The sequence below is a fragment of the Semicossyphus pulcher genome, unplaced genomic scaffold (assembly GCF_022749685.1).
Source record: "Semicossyphus pulcher isolate SPU_LCO1_2020_fin unplaced genomic scaffold, fSemPul1.0.p SCAF_8, whole genome shotgun sequence".
Taxonomy (NCBI): Eukaryota; Metazoa; Chordata; class Actinopteri; order Labriformes; family Labridae; genus Semicossyphus; species Semicossyphus pulcher.
Window position 1 is genome coordinate 27472628 of NW_027211759.1, and position 13972 is coordinate 27486599.

The following is a 13972-nucleotide window of genomic DNA, read 5'->3' on the forward strand; positions in this document are numbered from 1 at the left end:
TTAACCACAGAAATCTGTCTGTTACTCACTCCTCACACGTTAGCCGCGCTCGCCGTGTGACTGTGCTACGTTCCTAGCCCGTTGTGGAGCTCTGCTGAAAATGTCTCTCGTCCAACCCAGCTGGTAAAACCCAGCTCACATTTTCTGGGGTTTATTTTTGGCCTTGTGCAAAGGTGTAAAGCAGACTGACATGTGGATGCAATCCAGGTTGTCCTCGACTGCTTTTTTGGCACACCTGTGTGAGTGGGTGGGCAGCAACTGTCACTGTGGCTCTGCTGCATTTATTCCCCCAAACGAGTAAGCCGGTCGTCCCGTCAGTCATGTTTCAATGACCTTCACAGAAGTCTGCTGCGTTCCTGTGTTTCTCGCTCTTGTTGCGTTGTCAGGTGTCAGTCTCGGTGGGTGGCTAGACACTGAGCCGTACAAACACAAGGGCAGAGAGGTGGAGATGTAGGCAGACAAACATAAAACTGAGGAGAAAAAAACACTTAAACATGGTTTCAGGGCAAACAAGAAGAGAATACCAAAACAAACACGCCGAGCAGACGGGAGACAGCCAGTCAGATATGCAGATAAACAGGGAAGCCTGTCGGCACTCAGACAAATACTCTTGCCAGACCAGCAGAGAGATAGTTAGAGATGCAGGCACTTTGCCAGCGAGGGTGTGTTGGGCGCTTCGTCATACTGTGGCTCACTGAGACGCAGATAAGTGCTGCGAGAGAAGAGGAGGACAATGTGGCCAAAAACAGCACAAAGACGAGCATGTGGAGGCACACTGATGGATACTATGATGTTCATGAAATTAATCTTCAGCTCAGACTAATTGAGATCCTCGCTGAGTGGACAGGCTGATGTCTGCTGCCATGTCCGCTCAGTTCACGGAGAGGCTAAGAGTGATTGAAGTGCAGCGCAGACGCAGCGGAGCGCCCGTGGAAATGCAAATATCAGACATGTCGTCCAGCAGACGGACGGGCACCGTCTGAGAACAACTTCACAGTTCAGCGAGACGCAGGGAGGTGCTCTGAGAAGAAAAGCTGGGGGAGTGTATGCGTCTCATCCCACAGAGCGGCGGAGAGGTGGCCTCTGAGCCGGGTGACAGATTACAGGTCACTCATGTTGCCACGGAGACTGCCGCGGCTGGCGGAGATGAATCACCCATCAGCGTTCTTCTGTAAACCATCAATCACCCCTGACTTCTCACTTCAGACACCTCCTTTCTCCCCCTCCCTGCACACACACACACACAGTCTCACACATACACACATTAGAGGAGGATGCAGCACAGGATCTCACAGGGGATGAGTTCTGCTGACGAATCAACTCAAACTTGTAGAGAACGCCGCCCCCCTCTTCATCCTCTCTGTCTATCTCCTCTCCTCACGCGCTCCTCTCTTGCTGCCACATATCACTTTACCTGTCACTTCAGTGCCAGCCTTCTTTTTTGTCACCTGCTCCTCTCTCGCCTTTGCCCTGTTTTCCATTTCTCTTCATCTCCGCGTCCTCCAAGTCACGCAGCTCATCTCCTCCCCATCGAGCTTTGTGCCACAGCAGTATATCAGTCTCCTGTGTCTCGCTGGGCATCTCGCTGCCCAGCACCACACAGAAAGCAAATCACTGTTGACATTTTAAAAGGCAGTGGATCAAATGGCCCACAGTGGGCTGGGTATGTGGAAGCACCATTTGTTCAATGACTTTAACATCCCAGTAGACATTATCATTTGTCTCTGGTCTGGCCAGCTAAGAGGAAAGGTTAAATCAAAGTGACAAGTAAAAGCCACAACCATAAGTCCAATCAGCCTGCTCATGCTTTGGCCTGTGGAGATGATTTGTATCTCCTCTCTGTTTGTTTCTAACATTGACTTCCATTTGGTTCCTCTCACTTTTTCACTTGTGCTGAACTCGACTTCCTCTTTGCAGGTATAGAACGTTTGTGTCCGAGGACGCGGGCCCAAACACCCTGGTTGCGACAGTTCTGGCCAAAGACCCCGACGGCGATGGTATAATCTATTCGATAACTGCTGGCAATGAGGAGGGAAACTTCGTCATCGACAGCCAGAAAGGTGATACTTCTTAATTTCCTTTTCGCGCGTCACACGTTCGGCTCTCGCTCTAATTGACAGGCTTTTCGTCAAATCGCACATTCAATTTTCTCCATTACATTCCTCTGATAATGGAGTGTGATGAACGCCCTCTACTCTCAAAGTCAATGTGCAAAGATATTGAAAGTTTATATTAGAAGCTGTAACTCCAGCATGAGTGCTGCTCTTTTTATTATTGAGCTCATAAATGTAAACGGTGACATTATTTAGGAAATTTCCACACTTGGTTTCCTTCTTTCGTGGTTTCAGAGAGGAATGTTCTCCGTCTTTCGAGCACTGGAGACTGCACAGTTTATCTTTTTTTATTTACGCTCTGATCCGAAACCAGTGGCAATCACTGTGACATTTGTCACCCAACCCTTTCAATTCAATTTCACAACAACTGCTCTATCATGGCTCACAATCTGGGGGCTGCGCTCTGCCGGCTCCTCTTTCTTTTGTGTCGTCTTTTTTTATGCCTTTCCACCTTTTCTGTGAATTCTCAGAGCAGGAAAATGCTAAGGCTGATATCCTTTGGGTGCAGGAAAGCCACTATATGGCTTCCCACTTGCAGTACTGTATATACGGAGAGTGCTGGCTCATTGAATCGCTGCTTGAGCTCATGTCGCATTTGTAAACAAGGTTGACATTTAAGCCCGGAGAATTACCGTGTACATCCCACAGTTCACTTATTTTAATGTAGTGGTACAGTGCTGTCAACGTCACGCACTGTCATTAGGAGCCAGGATGCCTCTCTGCACTCTGGGCAGCAGGAACACAAGCAAATTGGGAGAGAGGGAAGACAGGCACTCGCTTCCTCGTGTGTCAGCATGCCGCGCTGTCTTTAATCAAAAGCATTAAAAGAGATGAATCGAAACACAACAAGAAAATACGAAACCTCCCGATGCTCTCACTTCAATGAGTTCCCCCACATCACAGGCGGCTTGTTCGTCCTGCAACCTCTGATGTTTTTGTTTCGCTCTTGACGAGAAAGATGTTGACTCAGATGCTGCATCCTTTTATCCCACCTTTGATCTTCACTGTTACATGAAAGCAGACAAAGAGGGGAGGGGGGAACAGCTAATAGGCATCTGCTGAGCCTGGTTAACTTCTAACCCAAGTCACTTACTACTTTATGATTTCGCTCAAGTGCCTGAGTCGGACGGGCATCTTTAGAGGAGAGCGTGCAATTATTAGATTAAAAAAGTGATGAAATCACCACTGTGAAATTGGATTTTGGATTTAGTCTGAATATCTGATGTTTTTACCTTTCTGTGGAACATTGAGGTGAATTTCTCCCACTTGTTATCTCACTTTGAGGAACAACAACATCCAGTTTACATCCTCTGCTTTGTTTTTATTGATAGCAGCCTTCAACATGCGAGGCCATGGCGGCAGTAACATCCTGCTTAAAGACTAATGGAATCTGTGTACTTATCGGTTCGGAGGGACCATGTTTTATAACGTGTGATTTAATGGGTCTGTTGTCTTTGAAGGGTTGATTCGTCTCCGCTCCACTCCCCTGCCCAAGCTCCAAGGCCTGGAGTACGTCCTGAATGTAACGGCCACAGACGACAATGCATCAGGCGGACCGCACGCTCTCTCCTCCACCGCGCGTGTCATCGTGGGAGTGGATGATGTCAACAACAACAAGCCTGTGTTTGAGGAGGTCAGGGTCTTTTTTTATAGGGAAACTTTTCAGGTATTTCTAGCTCTTCTGAGTCACAGCTCACGTGGTGAGAACAGAGTTAGCATGAGCCATTAGTCAGCGTCTCTAATGTCATGGGAGCAGAACTCAGGATGAGAAAGACCAGGATGTCCTTTCAAAAATATGTACAAATTAATAAATTACAACAAACTTTGACTTGGTTTCAAAGGAATTATTCGACATGTTAGGAAGTTTGCCTATTTGCACCTAAAGCACAATCAATTGACATATAGCATGATTGAATTTTTGACATGTAGACTTCCATAAATATGCAGCTACCACTATTTTCCAGTTAGCTTAGCTTAGCATAAAGACTGGAAACAGGTGGAAACAGTTAGCCTGGCCAACAAACTCTGTCTACCAGCACCTCTTAAGCTCAGTTATTAATATTTACATATCAGTAAAAGCTGTACGGTGGTACAGTGGTTAGCGACGGTTCCTGGTTTGATTCCCGGTTCAGACGTAGTGGGCCTTTCTGTGTGGAGTCTGCATGTTCTCACCATTCTGGGTACTCAGGCTTCCTCCCACAGTTCAGACTCTAAATTAAAGGTGTGACTGTGAGCGTGAAAGGTCGTCTGTCTCTGAGTGTCAGCCCCGTGATTGACTAGTGACCTGTCCAGGTGTAACCCCGCCTCTCGCCCAGTGACAGCTAGGATAGGCTCCATCTCCCCGCGGCCCTGAACAGGATAAGAGGTAAAGATAATGGATGGATGGAGATAATGTGCAGGTTTGCCACTGTAAAAATGTGTTCCTTTCATTTTTTTGAGTAGTATACTTCCATAAATATGCGCACCTGTTGAGCTCAGTTATTAACATTTTACACATCTGAACAAAACAGGAAATTAATTGAAACTCCAAGAAGTGACTGATTGTTACCTTTGGACAGAGTCAGGCTAGCTGTTCCCCCCTGTTTCCAGTCTTTATGCTAAGCTAAGCTAACTAGCTGCTAGCTGTAGTTTCATATTTACCCTACAGAGATGAGGTTGGTATAAATGTTTCCATCTAACTTTAAGCAACTTTTTTCCAAAATGTCGAACAATTCCTTTAAACATTTCCTTGTTTTGCTGCTGTCATCCTGAACCCGTCTAAATTGCTGACAGTCGGTTGTTTTGCCTCGAATCAAAGATTGTGCTCGCACAATATGGCCTACAAAGTTTTCTCTGCCTGTCTGCCTCTTCCTGTCAGTGCACTTCAGTTATTCCTCTGTCTATCACTCCTTCCTGCTGCTCCTCATCCACCTGCCAGCTCTCATTTTCTGCCCTGGCGTTCTCATTTCCCTGGCCTGCGTCGCTCCTCGCTCTGTTTTCCCATGAGTTCTGATTAGCCTGCACACTCGCTCTATCTTTAGGCGCTCTTTTGGGATTTCAATTAATTTGTGAAAAAAGTGCAATATCATCACAATATACTATACCTGTTTAATTAACTCGCTCCTTAATTAGGAATGACTTCAACTTCAGCAGGAGACGTACTCGTGTTGAGCTCCAGAGGTCTTTCAGTCTTGGCAACATGATGTGTTAAAATATCAAGTGACGCCTCAGAGCCATCTTGGCCAGCATGACCTTATGTTTAATATTATGTGATTTTCATGAAAAGCTACCTGCAGGCCAGACTTTCTGTGCCATCACGTCCCATTAACCCCTGCTTTATTCCTCTTTCTATCACTCCCTTACATCCTTTGATCCGTCTCGGGTTGGCTCTCCTTGCCTTTTGTTTTTCTTTTTCATGGTCATTCTGCTGAAAGAGAAGCAAGCATTTATGTCTGATTTCAAAAAGAAAGGCTCCAGAGAGCGGCTCTTTATCTGGGGCATATGTTCATTAGGGGGAATGGATTGAATTCCCTGCTAAGACAAAGCTGTTCACTGCTGGCTCTTCAAAAGAAATGAGCTCAAGTGTTTTCCTCTTCATACATGTGGGCTGCTGTATCTATACCTCCTGTGTGTGCATTGTGACCTATTTCTTCGATCCCTGTTCTCTCTTTGCTGTAACATATTCCAACATTATATTCTCATGCATATTAGAAATGTTTCTTGTTTTTGTTTGTCTCTCCCTCTTTCTCTCCTCCTCCCTCTCTGTATCTCAGTGCCAGCAATATCGTGAGCAGGCTTCAGTGCTGGAAAACCAGCCAACGGGGACTTTTGTGTTGCAAGTGCATGCGGTGGATGCAGATGAGGGAGCAAATGGAAAAGTCAAATATGGCTTAATGCACAGAGACAGCGCCATGCCCGCCTTCAGAATTCATCCAGACACAGGTAGAGCGAACACGGATGGTCTGGGCTGAAATAGCTCTCAATTAAACACAGAGCAAAGAATCCAGAGCAGAAAGAAACGCTGCTTGTAATCGCCGTCTTTATTAGTCATTCAAGGTAAACTGTGATCTGAGCTGAGAGGAAGTGTTCACATGTGAGTCAACTGCCAAAACCTGTCCATCAATCATAATCTCATTTAATCTGTGCAGGCTCAGAGTGAGTCTATGACAATTAATCTACATTATCAAGGCAAAGCAAATACAGACCCTGTTTCAAAGTCCCGGCACGTTGAGTCAACATGTCATTTTCTTTAAGCTTTCTGTTCTCGTTTTGTCATCTCAAGATTTAATAACAAAGTCGCTGCACTCCAAATTAATGCTCGACTTACTCAGAGAACATTTATAATTCTTATTTGTTTTCTTGATTTATGGGTGGAAAGATAGACGGATGGATGGTTCGATGGATGAATGCATGCATCGATGGGGTGAATGGATGGATGCATATAAATGTATTCATGCGTGTTTGTTTGGTTGTGTCTCTGCAGGAGTGATTGTGACAGCCAGGAGGTTCGACAGGGAGCGACAGAGAGAGTATTCAATTACAGTAACGGCCACTGACTGGGCGGAGGAGCCGCTCATCGGCATCTGTCAGCTCACCATCCAAATACTGGACCAGAATGACAATAGCCCCAAGTTTGAGAACCTGCGCTACGAGTGTAAGTGATCGACATGCTGGTGTTTTACAGATCGGGTATAATTAAAGGATGAGCAGAACGAGGAGGGGGCTTTTATTCTGTTTTTTAAACATTAATTTAGTTATTTCACCGAACTGATGGATGCAGAAAAAAGATTTATTTTGGGTTAAATTAAAACGGCATTCATCCTTTGCTTAATGGACTACATCTCTGAACTCTGAACATCTGAACTTTGCATAATAACAAATCCCCACAACATCCGTCACTTTGACCTTTACCATGCTCTGCACTTAGCCTCATCCTGTTCTGTGCACATATATTATTCCCGTCCCCTGTAGACTTCCTGCGAGAGGACACGTTGGTGGGTACCAGTTTCCTGCGCGTGGCCGCTCACGATGACGACTTTGGCAGTAATGCGGCGATCACTTACTCCATGTCCCTGGAGCAGCCGGAGTACCTGCGGGTCAACCCTGTCACTGGATGGGTCTACGTTAATCAGCCCATATCACAGGTCAGTCAGCACTTGTTACCAGCTGCTCTGTCACACACACACACACACACACACTCACAGTGTGTGTCACATGGCGGCCTGTGGGTCTGTGTCAACAAAGTTAATGAATGAGCCACCTTAAAGTGCTTCTGTCTCCGATCTGGGGTGTGTGTACTCCCAGAGGTGCTGCATGTGGAAACACCGCAGAGGCAGAAGATGGAGGAGAGTCATTCAGGCTAAACAAATTATTAAAAATAGATATGAACAGCTTGGGCTTCCTGTGGTTATATTTGATGACTACACTTCTGTTTATTGCACTGTTACTAAAGATTATCCTTCTAAGATGTGTAAAGTCTCTAAAGCAGTGAAGCTGTCAGAAGAAGACACGCTGTTCTTAAAAGGACTGCGCAGGTTCTCTAAGAAGCTAATTATCACAGAGCAGGACTCTTTGTTTGGCCTTGGCGGAACCGGTTCAAGACTTTAATTTTAATTTATCGTCTTAGACTTTGATAAGGAGACTGACAGTGTGCAGCAGCTTTGGGCGAGTCGTGTACTTTGACGCTATTAACTGAAACAATCTGAAGGCCATACCTGTAATTTCACTTGCAAAGCACGATTACCTTGATGCTCACACCTTGTGAAAAACTGCAGCTTAGAGATGTGATTGCTACAAAGAAGATTTCCCCGAAGATAAATGAAAGCGCTCTTTTTTAACAGAGGATTACTCGAGTTCTATAAATGATTTTGTTTAACGTATAAAGCAGATATAAAGATTAGCACGTTGTCCTTAAGAAGTCGATGTTTGTTCAGTAATTGATGTACTTTAAGTGAATTGCTGTGTCAGAGTGATGCAACAACATTTGTACATTTTTGATAGGTGTGTTCATGTTTTCTGCAGCCTATCAGCACTCTTCTTCCTGTTGTCCTCTTTCACTTATTCAAAGGTAGACTTGTTCTGCAGCTGGAAACTTGCTACAGCACTATAAAGCTGTGTATTATTTAGCATATTTTTTTAGCGCTGGAAGTCCCCGGCAATTTTGCTGCTGACTTCATGCAAAATTGAACGTGTTCAGCCCCAAACCTCGCTGAACAAAGCTGCTGCATATTTAAGAGTGGTTTCAGAGTCTATTTGAATCAACCAACAATCTTTTGTGCTGTAACTAAGATTGTAAAAGCACTTCATGAAATGTTAAATGTCTCTGCTGGTCTGGGACATTGTTCTATTTTGATTTTCTCATCACTTTCTGATTACAGGGAACAAGTATTAAGGCAAAATCTTGCAGAATTTTCACAACTTACGCTTCACAGGAATGTGCAGCACAGCTCCCATTCGGCTCACAGTCTTTGAAAGGAATATGAATAAGATAGACCAGTGAACAACTGCGATTATTCATGTGCCCAAATACAGTAGAGCCAGCTGGATTCATGCAGCGCCAACACGCTGTACAGTACAACTCTGCAGAGGATTAAAGGGATGATGTGGAACAGGTTTCTGTGACTGCATCCAAAACATGTGATGGATAACTTCTTGTTCCGATCTGATGTTATTAACACAAATTTAATTCTCGACTCAGTAAGATGTTACCGCAGAGTCACTCAGCCCTTCATTCATTGTGAAAGCAGCAGCTGCTTGGTGCACATTGGACCTCCCAGATTACAATCTTTGTTCTCTGCGTAGTTTCAAGCTTTGGAAAAGACCTGTTCACAAATACTAATTGGATCGTCCGGGGAACAGAAAATGTAATTCTCAAGTTAAGTGAGATTTCTTTTTATCAGGCTGCAGCAGCACAATAATAGAGTCACCAGGCCAGGATTTGCATTAATAGAATAATGCAGCTGATGGTTGAGTCATTACATCGTAACAATTGGCTCCTTATTTGACCAATTTTTCATTAACAAAGTGGTTTAACTATGTCTTTCATTATCTTGAACTGTGAGTGGTTAGAATGAAATCAAATTACCTCGTCTGAGCAGAAGGCCCTTTAAAGGCTCACTATCCTGTGAGTTTAATATTGATGGTACACATTATCTAATTTAGACAAACAAAATCAAACACTTTAACAACCTCAGAGGATTCTTTCAGCCTTCCTTGCAGTTTCCACTTTAATACAATACAGTGTGTCACTCAAATGTACCTCCTTATTTCCTGGCAGTTTAATTATAGCACAGTAACCAAAGAAGAGGAGCTTTTTTTGCAGCCTTGGAGTCGTAGTTAATCGTTTTCTAAGGCTCACACTGCTGCCTCTTTCTACTTAAAGCAAAGGTGGGCAACTTTGGATAACACCAGGAAGAGTGAGCTGGATTTGTGGCAGTTTTCAACACAAGACATGACACCTTCCAAACACATAAACCTGCACTGACTCATTTACGCTGCAGGAGCACTGTTTACCTTTCTCTGCCATGTCTCTAGGTGAGGCTTGTGAAAGACTCCTCATGCACAACTGAGGCATGGGTAGATTACATGCAGGTAGACAGGTGGATTCTGTTCGGTTGAAGGATTGGACGGATTTAACGGGCCTACGACAGTTAAGAATACCATTTTTTTTGTCAAAGCATTATATATTTTGTAGCTGTATGGATGTAAAGATCCATCCGTGGTTGCTGGGGGCCGGGGAGGGAACCCACGCATGCACTGGGGAGAACATGTACTCCACAGAGTAAGGCCCCCTACGTCTGAACCAGGAATAAAACCAACAACCTTCTGGCTGCGAGGCGACAGCGCTAACCACTGCAGCTCTGGATGTAAAAATTGTTTCAACAAATGTAACAAAAATGCTTTTAAGAGGGGTTTTCTGCTGTTTCACATTTTAAGACATATATATATATAATGTTACAATGTTGGACGTCCAGACTAAATGTGGGTGAGGTTTCAGATCCGTAGCTTACAGTATGTTGCAGTACAATAACAACTGACCCCAAAGAAGTAACATGTACTTTTTATTCAACATGACAAACACACAGCAGTCAACACAATATTAACAACTGTATGTTTAACATGCCGAAAATACACTCGCGGCCAAAGCCGACGCTAACAGAGAGTAACATAAACATCAGTGCAAAACTAACTTACATATTCATGGACGCACACACAATAAAAAACAGTCCGTTACGATCACTGATGTCTCCGTAGTAGGTGCAGGAAACAAGTCTGGGCATGTCTCACTGCCGTGTTTCTGGGGGGGTTGAGCTGAGTCATGATGCGTTCAGGAGCGCTCTGAAACGTGAGTGATCAGACACGTTGTACACATATTTTTGGCAGACCACCGGGGTCAGCCCTACACATGGGTCTGTATTTGACTGACTGAGTGAGTGACTGAGTGCGTAACGGTACTTTGAGAGCCAAATAAAGTAAAAAAAATTACAACAATGTGTGCATACAGAAAGCATTGTGTACGAACGAGGGGAGTCAGACTTCCAGATCGGGCTTTTAATTTGAAAAAGCATACCGGAAGTGTTGCTACTTTACTCTCCATGCCTGTGACTTTTGCTACAGGAAGAGATGTTAATATTGCCGTCAGAGATCAATAGGACTCATCACAATTCATTCACATTCACCATGTATTTAGAACGGTGCACAGCTCGCAGTAAAAATAGGCAAGCCTCCTATTCTCTACATTTTCGGCATGTGACTTGAGCGAGATACGCACGTGTCACGGCAGCAGTGTGAAGACTCATCTGTTTTCATGCATTTCAAATGAAAATGAAGTCGTCCTGCAGCCGTCACGCACACGCCACGCTCTCAGTGTTGCTCACAAAAGAGCACATTGACCCGATGTGGTCAGCCACATACTAGGTTCGACCTCGGTTTGATCTCGAGATTTATTAATCGATATTGGGTCATTCAAATGAGAATCGATTCGAATCGGAAAAAAACCAGCCCTAGTAAATTATGCTAAGCTACTCCACAGGTATCACAGAGTGAAATATGGAGCTTGAAATTAGCATAATCCCCCCCTTTAAATGAATTGCATACCCTATCTTTATACATACAGCTCCAAGCCTTTAGTTGTTTTAGTTTGCAGCCATGATACTGAGTTAGTTTAAGAGCTACTCAGAATCAGCTTTATCGGCCAGGTATGTGAACAGGCAACAGCAATTTGACTACAGTTTTAAGCTGCTCTCAGAGTTCATACACAGAAATAGACGTAAGCTTAAAACAAGAACAAGCTGGACAAAAGTACAGTAAACTACTACGCACAGGCCTGCAGATGTGAATACATATTAAAACAGGTGTCTTTATACCCGAGGTAAATGGATGGGACAGTATTAAATCAACATTTGATGCGGTGATGATTTTTAAATGATTAAAATATAGTAGTTTGTTCCGGACACTGTGACTATACTAACTGTTCATCAGAGTGACACCCCGAGGAAAGACACTGTTCTCATGTCAAATCCAATACATCAGATAAAGTGTTTACCTGTCTCGTAGGCCGTCGACGGAGGTGACTTTGTGGTTTGGAAGGGTCAGTCAGTTGTCAGAACTGTACTTAAATTAAAGAGTTTGATTGAGAAGGATCCGGAGGATGTCAAAATTATTCAAACAATTCCAGTCAAATATCTGCTCATTAGTTTCTGTCAACTGTCTCCTACAGAGAACCTACATCACACGGGAAATCATAGCGACTGATGGAGGAAACCGGAGCACTTCTGTGGAGCTGTCAGTCACCATCACCAACGTGAAGAACCAGCCTCCTCAGTGGGAGAAGGAGAGCTACGGCGTGGTCATCCCTGAAAACACCGCCAGGGACACGCCCATAGTGGTACGTGTGCATGCAACTCTGACTTTCTAATACGAGATGTGTTGTTAAGCTGTTTTCTCTCTCGTGCCATTTTGAGTCGCTGTAATTATTTGTTTGCTCCTCTGGATTAGAGCAAAGTCTTATTCAGACACTGTGCTCTCTTTGTGCCCCAAATACGCCTTTGAAAGCTCGTCAGAGCGCGGAGAAATCTGTGAACGTGTTTGAGTTTGATGCCGTATGAGAAAGCTGACATCATATCGCATGTGTTAAGCAAGTTTCACGACTGCAGGCTGATTAAATCCAATCAAAAAGTCTCTTTTGATGTGAAAATATACCGCTGTCAATCTGTTGAGCATAAAAATCTTTTTTCAAGGAGGATTCAGTTTGAGATAAGAGGTTATTTCAGGACTCAGAGAAAAGATATGACTGGCATCTCTGTTTCTTTCTCAGATAATCAATTATCGCGCTTATTGTCATCAAAATGTGACATCATCTGTGCTTCTTTCAAAATACAAACACAATCTGACCTAGTTCTAACGGAGCCTGCCACATGTGAACAAGCGTTCATTATTGCAGGAAATACACTTATTTTCTATCTTTCCAAGTGCAATGAGAAGATTGATCACTCTCTCATGTCTAGACTTCAATCACAGATCTGTAGCCGGTTAGCTTAGCTCAGCATAAAGGTTGGAAGCAGGGAGAGACAGCTAGCTTGGCTCTGTTTGAAGTATAATGATTTGCCGACCAGCAGCTCCAGAGCTCACAGCATTACCATATTGTATGTTGCTTGTTTTGGCCAGATGAGCTGCAAGTTAATATTTATACTTGTACGTTGAATCTATGAGCCTATGCTATAGCCCATGTATGTGGACTACACCGTTGTGACCATTTATATTTGTGTGCTGGTGTGTCTGTGTTGCTCTGAAACATAGACTAAAAGATGGATGACACGTCTCTGCCACCTCACATTGTACTTATTTTAAGCTAAGATACCCCCCGAGGCAGACGCTACCATCTCGCGCTGCTGACATCTGCAGTAGAGATCGGCAGGTGGAGCCGCAGTAACGATGTCCCGCCCCTTCCTCTGAACAAAAACATGCATTTATCTTACCAAAAAAACACAAAGATCCGGCATGTCGGCGTGTTTAACATCAGAACAGCTTCTTGTGGAAAGTTCCTCCTCTACTCTGCTACTCAGGAACAGAACGCTGCAGGAGCCCCATTTGTCAACAGAGCTGTCAATCATGAGGCCACACCCCCTTTTTATAGCATCAAATAACTAATTAACATAAATCAGCATGATAAGAACTAACTATAATGACAGAATCCATGTTCGAGAAAAATGTATTTGACGTGTATTTTGATTTTATAGTTTGACTCATGTCCCATCTGTTAACGTGGAGGAGGCGGGCTTTATGAGCTATACTGCAGCCAGTCAGCAGGGGGCGACAGGGGGCAAGTTCAGAGAGTAAAAACAGCATATTTATCATTGCTAACTTAAAGTTTAAGTCCTGCAATTGTAAAACTGATGCTACAGGGTTAGCTAGATTATTAAAATTATTAGTGTAGGGCCACTGAGCAAGGTTCTGCACCTGAAGTATTGCGAGTGAGAATATGATTCCTTGAGTCTATGTGGATCGGACATGGCCGTCCGCCATACTTGTTACTTTAAATCTAAAATTCCACTGAGCTGTTTACCAGAGTTAAATAAATGGCATATTCATCATTGCTAACTTGAAGTCTGACACTAGAGGGTAACCTAGATCTTGACCACTGACCAAGCTTTGTATTTGATGGAGTGTGAGTGGGAACAAACACAGCTTATTCTGCTGTATTAAACATTTATTCTTTTCAGTTATTTTCAGTGATGTTAGGATATTTAAGAAGGCTTACATATTTTTAGCCAAGGTGTTTTAGATCCCTTCAAGTGTCACAAATAAACTTAATGAAGGAAGTCTGGTATTTTTACCATATTTTTTGTTTTAAATGGCTCTTATGGAGAAAATGTTTTTGG

The 13972-nt window shown here is 43.7% G+C and overlaps 1 protein-coding gene across 1 annotated transcript in view; it reads left to right on the plus strand.

Moving 5' to 3' along the window:
• The window catches only part of LOC138612784 (neural-cadherin-like), a 97509-nt gene that overhangs the window by 40593 nt on the left and 42944 nt on the right, over nt 1-13972 (plus strand). The window contains exons 7-12 of the mRNA XM_069686227.1: nt 1918-2060; nt 3575-3747; nt 5867-6035; nt 6577-6747; nt 7065-7237; nt 11812-11979. Of these exons, the coding sequence (XP_069542328.1) occupies nt 1918-2060; nt 3575-3747; nt 5867-6035; nt 6577-6747; nt 7065-7237; nt 11812-11979 (997 nt within the window). The remainder of the gene's footprint in view (nt 1-1917; nt 2061-3574; nt 3748-5866; nt 6036-6576; nt 6748-7064; nt 7238-11811; nt 11980-13972) is intronic.